This window comes from Corvus moneduloides, chromosome 2 (genome assembly GCF_009650955.1).
Source record: "Corvus moneduloides isolate bCorMon1 chromosome 2, bCorMon1.pri, whole genome shotgun sequence".
Lineage (NCBI taxonomy): Eukaryota > Metazoa > Chordata > Aves > Passeriformes > Corvidae > Corvus > Corvus moneduloides.
The window spans coordinates 60,925,093-60,946,451 of NC_045477.1; the positions used below are offsets into that span (position 1 = coordinate 60,925,093).

Sequence of the window (21,359 nt, forward strand, 5' to 3'; positions counted from 1 at the left end):
GAATTTGTTTTCTAATTTAGAAAGATGATGATTGTTTAAATTCTCCCCATCTTTGGGTCAACATTTTTGTTCTGCTTTTCTGAAGACTTGTTTTATGTCTCTGTATGTGTGTTTCATCCTTATCTTTAAAGGTATACTAACAGTTTTTTGCCTAAATGGAACTCCAGGCATTTTTAAAATACTAAATTCCTCAAATAAAATGGGTATTGAACCCGTCTGCCCATTTTGTGAAAGAAAAATGATTAATATCTAAAGATCAATGTATAGTTAACTGAAACCTAGACGTGATAAAAGGATTTATTTTATTTATTATTTTTCTTATTCCTGGTAATTGGTTAGAGTTGTGAGTACAAGTATAAGACATTAAATATTGGCCCAAATGTAACTATTAAACGTAAATGACACACAAGCCATGGTTTTTAAAACAGAAAGTTTTCTTCGAATTATATAATAGGAAGTATTAAAACTTATGTTCTAAAAGTGCAACAAAGGGATCTCATTTAATTATATTCTTTGAAAGAAATAAGGATATAGAAATCCTACCTGAAAACATCATCAGTTCAAATAGTGTGTCACGGTTTGTCATTCTTCCAAATTGTATGTATTGAGCAAATCCATTTTCACTTACTTGCATCAAAACAATAAAGGGGAAAACTGATTACATGATCCATACTAATGTCTAATAAAATTGCAATATGCACTTTTTGACAAGCTTGTATTTAATACATACTGATGGAAGATTCTAGTTCTCTGTTCTCAGCAGGAAAAGTAGGCTTTTTAAGAAAACCTTTTTATTTTGTGTCTGTCATAGAACATAACAATTACAAATGAAATGGAGGTGACAAAAAAAGAAAAAACAGCTTGCTGATTTTTATGAAGTGTTTGTATTTCCAGGAAGGCAGTCACTGCTCAGTTATTTGATTTGAAAAATTAATCCTTATAATTCCTTTTGAGTTCCCTAAGTACTGTTCCCTCTTTTCTAGTATGAGTTTTACAGAACAAAGCCTAAAAGATTTCTACAGCAGATTAGTTTACAGATGAAGCTCAATTCCACTGAGAATGATTCTCTAATGACCCCTTTATACTTCCATTGGGCTGTGTGAATGCTTTAATATGTGGAGAACAGAGTTAAATAAATCTATTGTCTCAACTAACAGGTTTATGCAAACCTTCTGAAATATTTTAATTATAGCTTCTTCTTTTTCTCCATAATTAAGAAACCAGATGTCAAGTAAGCCCATCACGTGATGATCATAGCCTATCCATTAGTCTAAATAAATGCACTTATAATTAGAGTTTTTTCTCTTTCTCCTTTGTTTTGCAGAACAAGAAGAATGTGTTAACTGCACAGATGAATGCAGAGTGCTTGGTCATTCTGACAGGTGTTGGATGCCACAGTTCCCTGCAGCCAGTCAGGCTGAGAATGCAGATTATCGCACAAATCTCTTTGTACCCACAGTTGAAGCTAACGTTGAGACTGAGACATATGAAACTGTGAATCCCACTGGGAAAAAGACTTTTTGTACATTTGGGAAAGACAAGAGAGAGCACACTATTCTCATTGCCAATGTTAAACCTTACTTAAAAGCCAAACGTGCCCTGAGTCCTCTGCTTCAGGAGGTTCCCTCAGCATCGAGCAGCCCAACCAAGACATGCATTGAGCCTTGCACCTCAACAAAAGGACCACTGGATGGTTGTGAAGTGAAATCAGGAGCCTTGGCTGAACCAAGCAGCCAGTACTTGTCAACTGACAGTCAGTATCTATCGCCCAGTAAACAGTCAAAGGACGCTTCCTTCATTGCATCAGATCAGATGGCTAGGGCCTTTGCAGACGTGCATTCCCGAGTGAGCCGAGACTCAAGTGAGATGGACTCTGTTCTGGAGCAGTTAGACCGTTCAGCCCGGGATCTAGGCAGGGAGTCGGTGGATGCTGAGGAAGTTGTGAGAGAAATAGACAAGCTCTTGCAGGACTGTCGGGGAAGCGACCCTGTGGCCATCAGAAAGTGAGGGGGAAAATAAGGACAGGCTGGCAGTTGCATTCCTCTTCTGCTGATTGAAAGTAAATAAATAAATAAATTCCCTGGTTGTAACAGAATTACAAGAATGAAGGAAGACCAATGCTGCTTTAAGGCTTTTAGTGAACATCTGAAGTGCCCACAAGTATGTTCTTTTCACTGCTCTTTCTTTTTGACAGATAACACTGGTTTCATTTTGACCAAACTTTCATTAGGACAGAGTCAAGTACACCAAGAACAAAATGAAAGAAGGAAAGACAGTGCCATTTTGACAATCTGATAGGAAGGTGTGAGAAAGATGGACTGGAAATACGTCTGATACTTTAAGACTGTCCTCAATAGCTGATGCTGACTTTACTGTTTACGTATAAACCCCAAGAAAAACAGGGTTGAATAATGCTGATCTGTGGTGAATTTCCAGCAGCCACCACAGGCTTCTACTGAAAGTCCTATAAAGAGTTCTTGTAGTAGTCCAAGCGACGCCAAACATTAACATTCATTTGTGGTAAACATTTATGTACAAAGTTATCTGCCACAAATATGAAAAAAAAGAAAAAAAAATAATAAATCAAAAAGAACCATTCCAGATCATTATTCAAGAAAACATATCCTCATCATTAATGAAACACTACATATCATATTAAGGTTAAATGTAAAAGTATATAGTCCATCTTGTCCTGCACACACATAAGCTAATTCACTTGATAAAAGGAAAAAAAAAAAAGGATTTTAATATCTATTTAGCATTTTAGTGTCCAACAAAGCTATAAATAGTTAGTGGTAAGTTTTCAAAGAAAAAGAAAAGGAAGTAAAATAAAGTTTGGGAAAAAAAGAGTTACTTTAAGGGTAATACAGAAAAGAAATTAACATTATTAACACTTTTTTATTCATTTGTGGACACTAAAATAGCTCAGGAAAGTGAAAATGTCAGACATCCACAAAAATCACATGGTCATTTAAACGTGCAAATGTAAGAAGATTCAGTGTGTTTACATCAAATGACATATTTTTATTGATTTATTGCAGATTCAGTGCATATGAGCCAAATTGTTGAGTGTATAAGAGCTATATTGTGTATTTTATTAAATTAATATATAGTTGTGTTGCAAAAATATTTGGGCTTATATTGTAAATGGCAAGTGTTGCCTCAGTAGCTGTCGAACTCTATGAGTTTTGTTTTTTCCTGCTTCCTTTTCCCCATGGAATATGGGAAGCAGCGCCTCAGAGCAAAGTCTCTTGTTTAATGTATGGTCTACGAAGTACTGCAGTACATAATCTGTTTAAAATGTGTTTGAGTGAGCTGATGGAGCTAACTGAACAGCCTAGAAATACGTCCATCAGTCATGGTTATGTGCAAGTCCTTGTAGAAGCTTCTATTGCAAACCCATGTTTAATAACAAAAATTACACTCGAAGCAACATCTGGAACCTCCTTGGGTTTTTTTCCCAACACATGCAGCCAGCCTGTTCAATGTAGGATATTTGATTGACTTCTTCAGAGATGCCACCATTTTCAAAGTTTTGGTATTAAGTTTATAGAGCTGAAACCTATGCCAATGCCAATGTGGCATGAGCAGTATTTTATCTGATACTTTAGCATGTGCAATTGCTTACTGCAGTTCTAGATAAATACTGCTTATTCTAGGGGGTGTTTTTAGTCAGTTTTTCACTTGATCTGAATAATATTTGCAGAATAACTTAAAATAACTTGGGATATAGTTTCTACTTTTTATTATTGTTTCCTAAGAGTGTTTTTATTGCATTTGAAAAACTCAAAATTACTTTCAGGTGGAATTTAGAAAAGAACAAGTGAACTTCCACAGTACAAGAAAACGCAGAAGAATAAAATGTTTGGCTCAGGATTTGTCCCTTATATATTTCAGATACTCTGCTGGAAATACCACTATGGCACATTGTTTAAAAAATATGTATTTGGTTTCTTAAATTTAATCTGTAATTTTAAAATGTTTATAAAAGGGGTTGGCAATCTGAAATACCACAAGCCATAGTTTTTTATCCGTTCAAGAAAAAAGTTGACCCAACAGCCTATTTTAGTTTTGGGATTGCATTTAAATGGTGATTTTAGCTAGTCAGTCCTACAATGAATTGTCTTTGAGAGACAGCAATTCTGACAGTTTGCTTTTGGCTCCTGTTAAAAAAAGTCTACAATTATATGCAAAAGGAAGGATCTTGTACATGTCTTATCAAGCTACTCTCCATGTTTTGGACAATTTATGTATCTAAAATGTGGTGTTGTCTGTGTTATATAATTTTATTTTTTTTTTTTGGCCAGGAGACCCGAGATTGGTTTTGCTTGATAGCTTGATAGCTTGAAATTCCATAGTGGAGAGGATTTCTTATTGTTTGATCAGTCTTTTCTACGTATTTCCGTGGTGCCCATCACTTCAGTGTCTGTGCACCAAGTCTTTAGCTCTGCCAGTGAGATCCATTATTCAGCAAACTCTAAGCCAGTATGTAAATGCAGTCAAGTGATGGAGATTTGTGTATTTTATAAATGATTTTAACACTGAGTAACCAATTGTACAATTCATTGTATGTTTCTGAAGACATAAAACCACAACATTCTGAGAAAGGGCTGTGCCAATGTAAGAGGAATTTACCTTAAGGCTCTCTGTCACTAGTGATTTACTAGCTTTAGCTGTTTAACACATTATCTGTATTTAGTAGTGATTATTTATTTGCCACTGTGAGGTAATTCAGAATTCATGACTCACAGCTTTATAGAGGAGTTTAGGAAATCTTGCTTTTCTTTAATTTGCCTTTCAACTGCCTTGTTTTGTAGAACTCTGGCATACTCCTTCCCAGTATAAGAATATCCCAGGTTAAAAAATTTATTTCACAATTTCAAATGGATTCATAATGAAACAATAAACCAGCAGAGCTTATACAATGTGAGTTGTGCTGGTTCAGTCAAAATTAACATGATTGTCTGTGAAGGACGTACTGCACACAAAAGAATTTAAAGTGTTTTTTCTCCATGGTATCTCTACTATCACTATTGGAGAAAGAGGCAGCAATGAAAGATAAAGTTTATGAGTTATTTCTCTCATTTTTTACACACATGCTTTATAAGACTGAAAGGAAATATCTGCCACAAGATTATAAAAGGAAAGTTGGAGTTGAGGGAGGCAAGTTAAGCAACTAATAAATTTGTACTGTACACTGTGAATAGCAAATAAGGCATTCTGTATCTTTTTTAATTAACAAAAGCCAGCAACTGGGAGCTCCTTATACAATTGGCCAATCAAATCAGAACTCAAAATCAGACCCCTTTTTTTTTTTTTTTAATTGGCATATTTATGAGGAAACAGAGTCTCCTGAACTGTGATTTTCCACTTAAGAATAGAGGCTTCCCAATCCAAGTTACCCCTAGAAGTCAAACTTTGTTCATAGTGGAGCAAGATACACCATTCAAACAAGCTTTTATGTTGCTTGCTGTCAAATGGAAGGGAAATTGCTGAGGTCAAGGAGGTGTCTGAAGGCTAGCATAACATACACCCACTCATTATTGTTTAATTGCTTTCTTTTGACATGAGGCAGCAATTATTATTGCATTAATTTAAATGGGAGTTTTGGCTATCAAGATTTGTTGACTTGAAGTGTAATTGAATGAAATCTGATTAAGGTTTTGACTTCTCTGGCCCAATTGTGATACAGGTTGGCATTCTCATTTATCAGCCCCTGTCTCCCCATATGGCTCAAAGTTGCACCAATGACTGGTGAATGACACAAAAAAACCAAACAAAAGCAGCATACATTGTATGGATTTTCTCAACCGCTATTGTTTAATGGCTGTGTTTAATGTGACCTATCTGGAAAATGAGGACTACGAATAAAAAGCGATTACTAATAGTGGTGTTGCCTGCTTTTGCATTCATTAACGCAGAAGAAATGTGTTAAACACTGCATACCACAGGGAGCCTGATGGTAATTACTTTGGAAAAGCAACTTGTGGCAATGCGGCTGTTACAGCTAGTTATCAGTTTGCCAAAAAAATGACAGTTCCTGCTCCATTTATTAGAAATGTGTAACCGTTTTCTCTCAACAGGAAAGTGGCGAAGAGTTTTCATCAAGCTGGGCAGGTTTATCTTTTAAGCAGCTGATGCACCGAATCCCTACAGGCTGTTATTTGCTCACAGAAACATGGAGCTGAATAAAGGCTATTTTGGTTTAGTACACTGGTGTGAGTTCACCAAAAACATTATAAATGGGGTAGGGTTGTAAGTCCTCAAAGACTGTCAGCCCAGCAGGAGAGTAAACAAATGGAGAAGGACAACCTGAAGAATGCAAAGGATTGGTTTTTGTCTTTTTTTTTAATGTGTCTTTCTTAAGAGTGTGAGTAATTTTATTCATGTTGCTGCAAACAATGTGACAAATTGCTGGGAAAAATATCAAACTAAGTTCTATGTCTGTTTTTTTGAGTTTGTTGTTATAATTTAACACTTTCATTAACCTCTTTTGTTTGTTTGGGTTTTGATGTCTTTGAGCATTACGATCAATCCCTCAGAATGTGCGGCCCTCTCTGTCTGTTCCTGTGTGATCATAGCAATGACATACCAAATAGTGTAAAGACTGTATACCAGATTTTTTAGGGTTTTTGACTTCTGTTTGCTTGTTTGGGCTTTTTTTAAAAGTAATTAAGTATATAGACATTGGTTTTGACTAAATAGAATTTCAGTTTGTTCAGAATACTACAGGTATTACGAAGGTGTGTGCTATTTCTGCAGACCCAATTACTTTTTACCCACTGCATTTGTTCTGCAAGTCTCCTTGCCAGAAAAAAAACCAGCCTGCATCTAGTTAGCTTCCCATCCTAGGCACTGAAACACAACAATGTTATCTCCCCTTTTTCCTGCTAGTATATTCGTCTTTCTATAGGCTGATTTCCAAAATCTAGCAAGCCACTGTCTGCAGAGTCCTGACAGAATGTACCTTATGCTACTGATGACCTCACTGGACATGGGATGTTACTTTTACTGTCTTCACCTGTGGGTGATTCAGAGCTTGGCTGGATCCACAGTATATGCAGAACAAGTCATAAACCATCCTGGCTTTTCTTTACCCAGAATACAGAGTCATTGATTTCTTATTTGGAAAGTGGCCAGTCTGTCAAACAGAGATTCTTAGATCTCCTTTAAGCCAACCACGTATTACTGCTTCAGGGTGTTCACTCATGGGATAAATACCCTATCCTTATCCTTTATTGAGTCTAAGACGTGGATGCAGCTGAAAGCTTATTTCTTCAGTTAGTAATGTTTCCCTAAAAATGAAATTTCTCCAGTAGAAAGAACAACTGTCTGCTGTATGCATATTTTGATTTGTGAAAGGTCACCTTAGTTTCAGCAGGGCATGAAGAAATGGATCAGGGAATTAATGAGCCATCTAAGAATTTTGTGAGATGTATATTCCGTAATGCATATGTTACGATTCAGGGAAAAGAGCACGGCATCTTGGTTTATTTATTGTTGATGGTTCCTGATAATGCCTGGCTCACAAAAATATTTAGTTCAAATTTTGGGGAAACATTTTTCTCTGCCTGGGAGACAAATTATTTTTAATATTTTTAAGAAGATTTTTTTTCCCAAATACATACTAGTCAAATGTTGGGCACTTTGTTACTTTTTGAAAATGGTGTTCTGACGTGGTTCTCCCATTTAGGTCCTCTAGGCTAGAGATAATACCTTTGATTTGGGCAAGACTCCAAAATGTCTGTAAAAATTCTGATATTTATCTTGGTAAGAGTTAATAGTATAGGACTAGCTTGGAACAGCAGATGATTGGACAGCAGATTCATATTTTGACCTACTGAGGAATGGAATAATGAAAATTCAATTTCTGAAAACATATACTTTAATACTTTGAACACTAACTCTACGGAAATTTTATTATAGTGCACCTACTGAACTGCTACCAAGGAACTAGGGAAACAGTTAGCCAGTAATCCTCAATGTTTTCCAAGTTAAAAACAACACTGAAGTTGTGTCTGGAAATCAATTGATTGCTGTCATAGTACAGAAATGTCTGCAAGAAATACTCCTTAACAAATTTGCAATTACATTTTTTAATATGTGTACATTTTCCATATTTTTAAGGGCAATCACACACAGTCTTTTCAATGGTTTGATTTGAGAGTGATAAAAATGGATCACTAGTCTGGCATCAGCATTGCAATGAAAACACCATACTTGTCTGACCATCAGAAAATGACATTTATCTATTTCTGTTGTTACTGTCTATAGGAAAATGTTCCATGGATATATTTTTTAAAACTTTTACAACAGGCATCAATTATGATGCTGCATGCTGTAATGATTTCTACAAGTGTCACTATTAGTCGCCCCTCCTTTCTTTTTATAAGTCAATTTAAAGTTCTTTACACTGAAAATTTACCTAATGTAGAGAATTTAGAGTAGATTTCTTATTTGTCTTCAAAGATATTTCACACTTCTTACTATATAATAAAAATAATAAAAAATATTCATCATAATATTTGTAGATAAGACCTCAATTCATTTCTTAAAATTCTTTGGTTTAAAATTTGATTAAAGCTGCTGAACTATATTAAAACAACATTTTTATTTTCAAATTAAAATATTTATATTTTTCTGAACAAATTCTTCATTCACTGTTGTGAGTTCAGTGGGGGATCTTATTCGGAATATTGCAATAACATAGTTAGCTCAAAATAAGAATTTTTTCTTGGTAACTAAGCATACAGCCATTTCATCTTCAGTGAAAAGTATTTTCTTTTGGAGTTTTTGTACTGAAATTATGAGGAAAAATAATCTGATATGTGTATTCTGGATACATTCAATATCCTCTAACCATAATGCAGTTTAAAGTCATGATATTTCACTATGAGTATATGTTTAGGGACGACTGTCTTAGACCAGATGAGAAATTGTATTTATGCTGAATACCCTTTGAGTTTCTATGCTTGAAGATGCATTGGCTATAGGAATGAATCTGTATTCCCTTGTGCCTCATTTTAAATTGAGAACAAAATTAATATAAGCACTGTTATATCATTTAATAAGGATTTGTAAAATACCATGTGAATATAGTAAATACAGCACAGAAGAATACATGTGAAGCTATTTTAACAACATGACAGGACCATTGTATTATAAGAGATTTAGAACAGAGATTAGCAACTGTTAATAAGCCTTTATCTTTGACCACAAGATAAGCTTCTTAACAGCACTGTGGCTTTGCCTCTGTTTAAGGGCTGTAGTATTAGTGGAGAGCATCAGAATAAGGGTCCTGTTCAGACTCTAGGTTCCTTTTGTGCTGTCTTCTTCTGGAAGAGACTCCAGAGGTTGGTAATTATGCTTCCATAATAATTTTTCCACCTCCATCGGCCAGCATAAGTGAACCAAGTTCCCTGGTATATACCAGCTCACTGCCACTCAGCACTCCAGTGTTACCTTAGCAGAGTCTGTTTAGGTGAATCCTTTAGGTAACCAATATGGACAGAAGGTGGATTTCGCTAGTACATCTTTTTGGACATGCCAAAGTAAGGCACAACAATCCTTTGAAAGGAAAAGAACACCCACGTTTTGAAAAAGTAACAGTTTTTGAAAAGTAGTCTCCAGAACCAGCCCCCCCCCCCCCCCCCGAAAAAAAACCCCAACCAAACAGGAAAAATAGTAAATATAGCCTTGCTTGTAGACACTTTTCCCTCCACAACACAGTTGAGTAACACTGTTGATGAGTATAAATCCACCACCATTCTTTTCTAAATACACCTGTTCCAGTGGACTAAAACAGTAGAGAGTAATGGAAGTTTTAGAAACCCAGAAAATGCCTGTATAATGCAGCAAACACAGTCAGTCCTTTAGTTTCCAAAGGAGTCATCTCTTTTAAAAGATTCCTACTTCTGCACTTATTAATAACCTTCTGTGCTCTGCTAAATCGTAAAACCATTGCAGCTACAGTGTTAATATGTCTGGCAGCAGAAATCAAGATGGAGAAGGAAAAGGAATACTATGCTTTAGGCAGACTTCCAGTTCCTGTTACATCTTATCCCTTTAGCAGAGGTGAAATGTCAGAGTCCCATCATATTACGGCAATAGTAGGAGAAGTACAAACAATTGGAGGATGTCTGAATCAAGCACTCTTGTTCAAAAAGCTTTCATGGAGATTTGCCAAGCTTACCGTGGGATCAAGAATGTAAACCTGAGACAGCTCTGCTGATAACCAGTAATTCCTGTAGTCTAAGGTAATGTTCACATCACCTCCTGCCTGGAAAAAATTCAAGCTTATATGGTCAATGACAACATGCAACTGCAAGGAGCCACCAGGTGCAGCTGCCAAATCTTGAATCCCATAGCTTCTTGTAAGTGGATGCCAGCTCCCCTCATTCACTTTATTTCCTTCATCCTGAGTGTTTATAAGGCATACTAGCAAATGCTAGTTGACACTTCCAAGCCTTGAAGGGTGGTCTGGAGAAAGACCAATCCTGGTTCAATGCCTGTGTTTGTTAGCACAGAATGCTTTCTTGAAGCCAGATAAAAATCAGAACTCTATTTGAAGAACCACCTGTTTGCTCAGTTTGGGAATTTCTTTAGTTATTATTTTTCTTGCATTTTATAAATAATCCAGAAAATCTTCAACATCAGTGAAACTAAAAGCATGCTCATTTTAAACAGCAGCATAAATATTAATCACAATCACCAGTCAAGACTGAGGATTTTATTTGGCATAACATGTACAACCATGCAACAATTATGTAAAAATGGAAGTTATTATGAGATGTAATTAATATACTGTGTTACCAGCTGACTCAAAGCACTTTGCTCAGCATCCTTGGTTTTAAAGACTGCATCTGAGTGGTGGTAAAATGTATACTAAATTCAGTAAAGCACATCAGCAGCCCTAGGCTTTCTCCTCTAGTGGTGACTAGCACTGAATTTTCTTTCTGCTGGAATCTTGTTATTAACAAAAAAAAAGCAGTATAATTGCTGATTTACCACCACTGCTTAATCTAATTCAGTTCTTAGTGATCCATTAGCATAAGAGAATTTGCATTTTATTTCACAGAAAATGTTATGACTCCACCTGCCTTAGTTCAGAAAATGTATCAGAAACAGGAAAAAATGGTACAAGCAAAGAAATGACAAATCACTTACATTTACTAAAACAACTAAAATATAAAAGGGGAAGGGTGCATGTAGTGTGCCATCTTTGCAAGTTAACTTAAAGTGTACCAACCCCCCTCACATCCTTCAGTTCCATCACTCAGTTTCCATTTTATAGGATTTCCACAACTCAGAAGTAATTTTCAAATGTGCTGCTATCACATACCTCTATCCTTGTAAAATTTTATTCATCGTGAAGACTGTGACAGAAAATGTGCAAAGACATATGCAGGGATATAGTGCTTTATCAAACTATAATGTTGCTAAACATAACTGTCTTCCTATTGACTTGGACCTAATCCAGACACTACCGATCATAGACAAATTACAAATTATCACACCCTGCCCAGAGTGAGGTGATCAAAATAATAACAAGTTAAGGATATTTTTGATTGACATTTTATATGGATTTCATTATGTTTTTGCACTTCCTTAGAGGTTCAGATCCTAAGTGTGACAGCTGTCATTTTAAAGGTGACTCGTTACATTCCTTTACTGAGTCCCCTAACAGATGGAAAGGTCTTTGTTTCCCAGGGAACACTGACAGGTTATGATTTCCACAGCTTATAATCATTTTTGCAAAACTTATACACATCTGTCAATTACTCTATTCAGTAATGTTAATAATACAGCAATCTGAGAATGACAAAGAAAACTCTTCTTTTCTTGAAAACACAACTTTTCCATCAAGACTGGAAACACAGAACAAAAACACTTTCGAAGAGCTCTAATCTCCTAGACAAATACTTGCAAGTGCCAGGGCATTTGGTCTGGCTGAGTTCATTTTCCCCACAGCAGCCCTCACAACTCTGTGCTCTGCATTGGTAGCTGGAAAGGTGTTGGTAACACACCAGTGTTTGGCTACTGCTGAGCAGGGCTGGCACAGCCTCAGCGCTGTCTCTCCAATATTCCACCCTCACTCCTGCCCCCAACAGTACCCTGGGGATGGGAAAGACCTTGGCACAGGACATAGCCAGGACAGATGACCAAAGGGGTAATCTATGATCTCTTCTCCGACGTAAAAGCTAAGAGAAAGGAGGAGATGGGAGGGATTCATTATTTATTACATTTGTCTTCTGGAATAACTGCTACATGTACTGAAGTCCTATTTCCCAGAAAAGGACTGGACATCACCAGCTGATGGGAAGTAGAAAATAAGTCTTTTGTTTTCCATTGCTTCTGCACATGGTCTTGTTTTTGTTGTATTAAACTGCCCTTATCTTTTCCCATTAGGGTTTTTTCATCTTATTTTCTTCCTGTCCTGAGCTCCTGAGGAGGGACTGTTAGGGCAGTTTGGTGGGCACCTGGAGTCCAGCCAATGTCAACCCACCACAACCAGCCTTTATGATAGGAGTAAAATTTTGTTTTCATAATACATGTCCACAGAGCTTTTCTTCTCCTTTTCTGAGCTACAGTGAAGCTATAAATCATTAAAACATACAACCAATAAAACATGACAAGCTGGCATCACACAAATAATTAAAACCAAAGTCACTGTGCAGAACTGATAATTTTGGTCAGGTACAGAGTAAGGGCCTTCACTGCAGTGCTTTTTCTGGTCCTGATAGCAAGCACTTGAAGCTCCCAAGGCTTCAGAATAGAGGCAGCAGATGTGTCGGTACCAGTAGATGTGGTAGGTTTACCTCATGACTAATATGCAGCTCATTCATTCATTAAAGAACCGAGGCTGCAGTCCCCTTATGTAAACCAGGTATTTTTTTTCAGTGATAGTACAGGGTATCCACAGAGAAATAACATAGCCTTTACACAGCAATGACAATGGGATGTTTTGGAGGGGTTTTTTTGAGATCTATATGATGTTCAATATGAGCAGAAACCCAAGCATCTAAATAAAAACTTTTTATAAAAAATAGAAAACTTTTTCAGAAAAAATATTTTTACAGCATCTTATACCTATATATATGGGGTTTTTTTAATTAGAGAAAATTTTATTCTGATACCTACTACAAAAATTAAAAATAGCCCTAAAGTTTTGCAGTGTAAAAACAAGTTAACTGTACCTTAGTAACATAACCCTTTCAGCTTTCAAACTATATTTTTAAGATGACTCAATGGAAGACTTTTGTGTCGCGAGGCAGTTTATTTAATATTTAATATTTAATTTATTTAATATCATTACAATAGCATTTGAAGACCCTAGAGAAGGAGTCACAGCTTCTTTTTAAGCACTACTGATAAGCAGTGAAATGTTTCATATTGAAAAGATATTACAAAACCAAAGCAAAACAAAGCAATATTTCAGACAGAGAAAATCTTGTTATCTCCAGACCAGTCACAACTGGAATAATATGACAGAATTTTTAGGTTGTGGTTTGCACAGGCAATGTGTACTGGAGCCAAGAATTTAACTTGAATTTCCCTATGGTTCTAATCCAAACCTTGAACTATTGCAACCACCTTTTTATCTTCTTCAGGAAGACCAGATAGGTTATGGATCAGAAAGGCAGTTCCTAGAATTTAACCATGTTCTACAACAGTTTAACCCCAGCCTTTAGCCTCTTCTCTGTACACATCATATAAACTCTGCCATTCTTCCAGCAACAAAATTGTCAGAAAGGGTGTTTCCCGCCATTTTCTTAGGGGCCTTAGACTCCTAGGGTCCTTGACATCTCTGTGTATATTCTCTCGAGAAAAGTATGGACTATTCAAGTGTTCTTCTGTAAAGTAAAATAAGTGGCAGCTGGCACCATACAGTTTTGTTATAATGAAAACATGAGGTGGTTGCCATTACACAGTCCTGCACTAATGAGAACAGTAGGAATCTAGCATTACAATGGTCTAATGAAAACAGGAAATGGCTGGCATTAGATTGGTGTAATGAAAACAGGAGGTGGCTGGCATTATGCTTATACAATAAATAAATTAAGATTTCTGGCCCTACCAATCTCATCTACATTATATATGATTCCAGTATGCATGAAAGAAGCTTATGCAAAGCCAGGGACAGTGACAGTAAAGAGCATTCTTTTTTACATCACCTCAGGAGCAGAGTGGTGTCATTTTCCTTTCAATATTTCTTTTTTGGTGTTTATACATGAGCAAAACAGGGACATGGTTTTAAAAATTGACATGTAACCTATACAGACCCTTTTTTTTAAAAAAAATAGCTAGAAGTAGCTTGTTTTCTCTTGCTTGTCATGCTCTAGTGTGAAAGGTTAAAAATAGCTTATCTAAAAGTAAAATTTGATATGACTGGACTTTTTTAAATAAGTCTCACACTTAGCTCTCCCCTCCCAATCTGGGCTAAGTATGCAATTGATAGTACTTTAGGGTGTTTCCTGTAACACAGAGAATGAGATCAATACTTGCTGAAAAAAAAAAGAAAAAAAAAAAAAGGAAGACAAAATTTAAGCACAAAATCAATCATTTACCTAATGGGCTTTCTTCTAAGAACAGAAGGGTCAGGTGGTGTTCTTCCTTGTTTTTCAAACTAACCTCTCTAGTTGAGTCTATTTAATTACTATTACACAAGAGGGTCTTCCATGTAGGTCTTAGACAATGAATAGACCACCATCTTCCCTTTTACTGCAACTTTTAGAGCCATCTGAAACTGATTGATTCTCACTCTCCTTAATCTGGCTGAATTCACCATGAAGTTCGTACAGTTCAAGGCCAGTACATTAAAGCACTGCATCAATCCCCTCATATGGTACCTTTCAGCCACTCAGTCTCCCATTTCTCATCTTCAAGCTCAACTGCATTGTTTCTGGACATTTTCCACTGAAACCAAGAGATGAAATGAAGCAAGAAAATGTTTGGAGTATGATTTTCAAAGCAGCAATTAGTGTGCTGGAATGTTCCAGCATAAAACACTGTGCTTCCTGCAGCCTGTTATTCTGCTGATAGCTCCAGTTTCCACACTCAGATTTCAGTGAAAATATTCCAGTCAGGTAGCTTGGAGTGAAACAGCAGTGTGATGCAAATAAGGAACAGATAATCAAATCAAACTTCTAATCGAGTTTTGCTATGCTGACTCTCTTATTTCTCTCTAACCTGCAGTTTGCATGTTTTACAACACTGCAGAATTAGCTTAAAGAGTAAATACTTGTGAGTTTATCGAATCCTGCCATATCTCACACATATTGAAGAACAAATAAAGGAAAATAATCTTCCTGTGCTGCTTCTATTATTACTTTAATTTCTTTCCGTCTTTGGTGTGGTTCTGACTGAATCCTTTTGAAGGAGGGAACTAGAAGATGAAGAAGCCAGAGGGGTAAAACAGGGTGAGTGCTCTTAATAAATTTTTGCTTTCTTTTTCTTTTGTTTTTATTTCTTCATCAAACAACTGAAGGAAAAAAATACCCCAACAAAATACTCATACCTTATGGACCAGATTTTAAACTAAAACGTATGGCACTGGAAGCAGCATATGCCTTAGAAAATCTGCTGTTATGCGCTGTGTGTGCAAGCCGCAGACATGGCTTAATCGAGATAGGAGGCGACACGTGCCGTGCATCTGAGATTAGTGTCTGGACCTCAGCCATTAATGCTGGCATCCCAGGAACTGACTCATTCCTCTGCCAAACTTCTGCTGGGATTTGGGTTCACTGAATCCGACTCATAGTCTTTAATCCCCCCAAGCAGTATCCCTCTGAATTGTGGAGCTTGCAAAACATCCAGGTGGTGGTCCAGCCATGACATAGTCTGCATAAGCTCAAGAAACAGCCTGCTCTCGTTGAGAGTTCTACTATTCAGAAAGTTTCTAGCCCTCTACCATGCAAGTCTGAATGTCAGAGCTCCCTTTTCTTTGGTTCATTATACCGGATAGACAATAGTCATATTGCCCTTGCATAAGCCTTCCAATCTCTTTGAAACATTAGAGATCTTACAAACGTCGTACACTATAAATCTACTTGATGGGTCTCATCATTCTGTAAGCAATATTTTTCATTAGCTTTGCAATAAAATGGCATTTTGCCCTATTTTCCAACTAACAAATTTTGTCAGGGTTGGCATCTATATTACATTACCAAATATATCAGTCAATACCACCTGGTGTAATTGAGTCTTGTTATATGATTCAGATAGTTGCTTAAACTATGGATTTTTCAAAGTCAAATTTTCTGGCAGGAAGAATATTGTTTTAATAGAATTTTAGATAAATAGGTAGTATGTCACTGTGACTACTAGTTTTGATTTAAGATAATTAATTGACCTCCCTGTCTATAATATTCAAGATCATTTATAATTTTAACACAAAAATCTGTATAAAAGCCATTTGATTATGCTTGATTTCTATCTCAAGCTGCATACCAAAACTAGCACCTGACACTCACAATAGAACATGAGTGAGTGTGACAGTAAAATCCCTACAGGAGTCAATGTTTTTAAGTTGTTTTAAATAATATTAGGAAATATGCTCTCTTCTGGCTTTCTAAGTAAGTAAGGAAACTGGCACCATGAAACAGGTGCCTATCTTTTAATGGAATGTGAAAATTAAAACTTAAAACCTAGCAACACACACGCACAAAAGAAGAAGCACGTGAAGGTAAAGGATTTAAAACCAAGTTGCACAGATTCAGCTAAACTACACTGTGAGCCAAACCTTTTTAATAGATGTATTCACTTTTAACAAAGGACAAATTCTATACTGCTACATAGTTAGCTAATCAAAAGTTTTTCTTTCTCATCTGTGCATCCATAATCACATTTGGAGCATCCATTAAAATACAAATATTGAAAGGGCATCTAGACATTATTTCCCTGTGAATGTTTTTTTGCCTATATCTGCAGATTGAAGAAATATTTTTAAAATCTAGATAAATATTTAAAGTGCACTTATCATAATACAATAAAAAGTCTGGATTATAAGCAGCACTTCAGCATAACAGAACTATTTGTTTTTATCCACTTAAACTACTAATTGAAATTATTTTGTAAATTTTTCTCACACATAATATTTTTTATTGCTTACTTTAAGGCACTATAAATTCTTTGATGACAAATATTGAAATTTTGTAAAGTATATATGACCATGAGAGATTTACAACTTAGCTACAGTCTGAATTTTCATTGTACATAAAAAATATTTTACTACAGGATATAGTTGTGCCAGATCAAATTAACTAAGTGGAGCTCACCCTAACCAACTCTTGGGACATCTCTAAGGAAAACAGAGAGCTCTACTAAGTAAACTAGATTATTTACCAGGTGATAATGTCTTTTTTCTTCTATGTCAACATTAAACTAATCAATATTAGTCAAAACTATTTCACCTGATAAGTTCCCTGCCTTTTCAGACCTTATAGTGGAAGCCCTCATTCTCTCCCTTCCTATACTAAGAAAAATTGAAAATTATGTTTCAAGTTTATATGGACTCTTTCCAAACGTTCTGTTAACTGTAGTATTCCACAGCCTTGAGCATCTATCATGTGGCTGCCAGAAGTAGAAGAAATTGTAACTGCTGCTCCAAGTGGGCTTACCCAAAGCCACATTCCTACTGCCATCCTGGTTTGGGGAAGAGTGGAGAGCTTGTCTTGCCTTGAGCTGCTTCTTTTTGGATTGGAAGTAAAACAACATGTCATTGATTATTAATGGCTCAAAGGTTGTTTTTGTAGATAAACTATATTTACTCCTGTGGATTTTTGGACCAGATTTCAATTTGAATTATTATATTAGCCAAAGAAAGATTTCTTCTCTTCAGGAATAAGTTGAAGCTCTTCAGGAAAATTACTGTTTCTGTTCATGCAGGTAGTTTCATTATAATTAATATTTGTACAGTTACTATGTGCATGGAAATTATTTACAGAATACAAAAAGCAAACACACAAAAAAGCTGTAATGCACACACTGCCCTGTGTGAGATGTAATTGGTTGGTAGGTAAAAAAACTACCTTGTATTTGCCCATGAAATGTATCTCTTGGAACTCTAGTAATAGAGAATAAGAGTAGTTTATAACCATGTAAAATTTTGTCTCTCATTAACCATGCATTCTTATTACATGCAATGTAATTATACTTGCCAGGGAAAGATTTCAAATCCTTGGGGAAAAGTTAAAGCTCTCCAGGAATGGTGCAATTACACTTCTAGCATATCTCCAAATGCAACGGTTGGCTGGAATGACCAGGGATAGTTCTCTACTCATATATAGGGAAGACCTGCTGGCAGTCTTAGATGTGGCGTGAATTGCAGTGTCTCCAAAATAATTAAGTTAAGGACCTGGACATGAAATGGGAAGGCAAGCAGCAAATTTTGGATCCTGAACTTTACAACTGCATATTTCTTCTAATTCAGGATGTTGCTTGGGAACTCTTTGGGTAGCTGCCGTGAAGGAGAAGGATGTCAAGGAAGGGTAGGTGACTTTTTAAAAGAGAGCCTAAAGACAGCTCAGGAGGTAATCATAGAATCAAAGAAACTTTGGCTTGTCTCAGTCCCTGGAAAGATCAAGAAACACATTCCAAGAAACTCTTGGAATTCGCATCCACATCCAGGTAAGTGAAAGACAAGAAGAGTAATCAGGAATACTTAACATGGATTTTTCAAGAATAAAGTGTGCATAAAAAAATCTTTTATCAATGTGAAATTTAATGACTGGGTATACGATGAGACAAAATGGTACATGAAATTTTCCTTGACTTTAGTGAGTTTTTTGTCATTCTCCACAGCTGACGAAGTATGTGCTGAGAAAATAGTTGGGTGGGTTTATTTTGAGGGTTGAATAATAACTGAACTGAGCCACAGCAATGACCAGTGGTTAAATGTCTTTCTAGACATCAGAGAGAAATTCAGGAACATAGAATTTCATGGTTGGACCTGCAATGTTCAACATTTTTAGTGACCTTGATAACAGCACAGACTGCACTTAGAACATTTGCTAATAAAATAAACATTTTCAGATGAAATAAACTGGAAAGAATAACTGTGACCATGACAAATGCCATAACTCTACCCAAAGAGATTGCAATAAACTTTAGCACTAGACCAAAAGAAAGTTCTTGAGGTTCCATAAGAACAAGCAAAATTATCTGAACCAAGGGAGAAATGATACCACACATTAACAGAGGTCAGGAAGAGACAAGGTGAGTTAAAGCCCTGCTGAAGAGAGCTTGAGGATGGACACGAGGTTGGAGACAATTCCACAGTGCTCTTTCTTTCTGAATAAGACAAACTACAATCTAAGCATGCAACTGCTATACACTTTATATACTGATAAGAAACTCTGGCCACAAGATCAAGAGAAGTTGTTCTTCCCTTCTGCTTAGCACCAGTGAGCTTGCATATGAAATACTACATCCATTTTAGGACTACTCATTTTAAAAGTGATGAAAAGAAATTGTAGAGGATCTAATGGAGGGGTGAGCTATAGCCCATGGGAAGAATTCCCATTAGAGAAGTTTGTGGAGGACTGTCTCCCAAGAGAAGAATCCCACGCTTGAGCAGGGGGAAGGACAAAGCAGCAGCAGAGACAGCATGTGATGAACTGACTGCACCCCCCATTGCCTATTTCAGGAGCACCCTCTGAGGGGAACTGAGGGGAAGGAGATAGAGAGTCAGGAATAAAGCTAAGCCTGGGAAGGTGCTTTTAAATCCTGTTTTATTTCTCATTATCCTACACTGATTTTGATTGGTAGTACATTCAGTTAATTTCTCAGTGTCAGGTCTGTTTTGACCTGATGGTAATTGTGAGTGATCTCTCCCTGTTGTTACTTCGACCCAGGAGCCTTTCAATGTTTTCTCTCCCCTATCCAGCTGAGGAGAGGAGTGGTAGAGCAGCTTTCTTGAACACCTGTCATTTAGCCAGATCAAACCACCACAACTGGCCACAACTACTTTTAAGTCTCATTGTCAACAAGAAAAGAGGGAGAATAATTGATAGCAGAAACTTCCTGATCTTTCCAGTTCCTCACCAAAATCAAACTCAGACAAATATTAGACAAAGATTTATTCTAAACCTGAAATGACTAAACAAACTATTTCTGTTTTACATTCAGTCATCACTTTCAAGGATTTATTCATTAGACCAAGTATATGCTTAGCATGTCTGAATTTAATTTTTTTCCTCACTTAGTTGTATTTTTCAGAACATCAAAGGTGACTTTGTTAAGTCAGAATCTGAGCATACACTCTGGCTTCTGCTAATAGGTCTCACTGAATGCAGTTAACGTCTAGAAACCTGTGGATTTAATCAAATACACAAGACTATCCAGAACTGTCTCAGATGTCCTGTATGATCATCTCATTTTTTTGTCAGTTTTTTCTCACAGCATGACATCCATCAATTTTTTAAGACAATAGGAAGAATGATGGGAAGTTCCAGGGAGAAACAATACCAGATTTCCTTCCCAAAAACATGTTGTGGTAATATTTCTGCCTGATATTTTGTTTCAATAGCTTCAAAATTCAGCCAACTTAATAATTTACCAAACCATGTCAGCTGCAAAGAGAAAAAACAAGATATGTGGGAGGCCTTGGGTTTTTATCTTTATAGGACAAAACCTTTCAAAAATTTTTCTAAAGCCGTTTGTCTTCTTTGCTGAGAGAATAAAAGGGGAAGCAATTTCCACTCAGAATATCTCAAAGTGGATCTCTGTGTCTATTATGCTTTCTCAAGGTTTATCTAAGTCACCTGATAATATATGACCACACTCAACAAGGACCTCTGCATCTTAGAAATGCAATTTGCAATCAGTGTAGCAAAGTTCTATACACATTTTTTAAAAATCATTTTATTCTAGTGCTTGTGCTTTCTCTAGATGCTTCCTGTACAATGGCTTTCAATAATTATTACTATCTGCTTCTTAGCCCACTCAGCTGGAGCCACCTACAGCAGTATGTTACAGAGAACCATCAGAAGACAAAAAAAACACCCCAAAAACTTTCTATAACAAGAGCTTTTAGAAACAGGATATATCCTTTTCATTCTTAATGTTCCATGGGCAATAAAGAAGGAACTGGAGGCTCTTTATAGCCTCCAGGGTCTGGAAGGAGGAGGAAGGGTGGTGGCAGTCTTTTGTCCCTCTCACTGTCAGACTGACCTGATCCCCCATGTGCCCAAAGGGTCCTTGAGGAAGACAAGTTGCTGTGGGCAGTGCTGCCTGAGGCACTGGACTTAGCCAAATCCATGGGAAGTAGATGAAGAGGAGAGGGTGGGAAAGCAAAAATGGGCCCTGCAATGTCCTGGGTCTCCTGTTTTTATCTCCTGGCATGAGAGATCGCATCCTTT

The 21,359-nt window shown here is 36.5% G+C and overlaps 1 protein-coding gene across 9 annotated transcripts in view; it reads left to right on the forward strand.

Moving 5' to 3' along the window:
• PCDH17 (protocadherin 17) overlaps nt 1-5,887 on the forward strand; it is a 90,129-nt gene extending 84,242 nt beyond the window's left edge. For 7 of the 9 annotated variants that reach the window (XM_032099860.1, XM_032099863.1, XM_032099864.1 and 4 more), the window contains one exon: nt 1,325-5,887. In XM_032099860.1, coding sequence (XP_031955751.1) covers nt 1,325-2,007 — 683 coding nt within the window. In that variant the 3' untranslated portion in view covers nt 2,008-5,887. The remainder of the gene's footprint in view (nt 1-1,324) is intronic. The other 2 variants (XM_032099867.1, XM_032099868.1) reach the window with 2 other exon arrangements.
• Nucleotides 5,888-21,359: the final 15,472 nt, after the last annotated feature.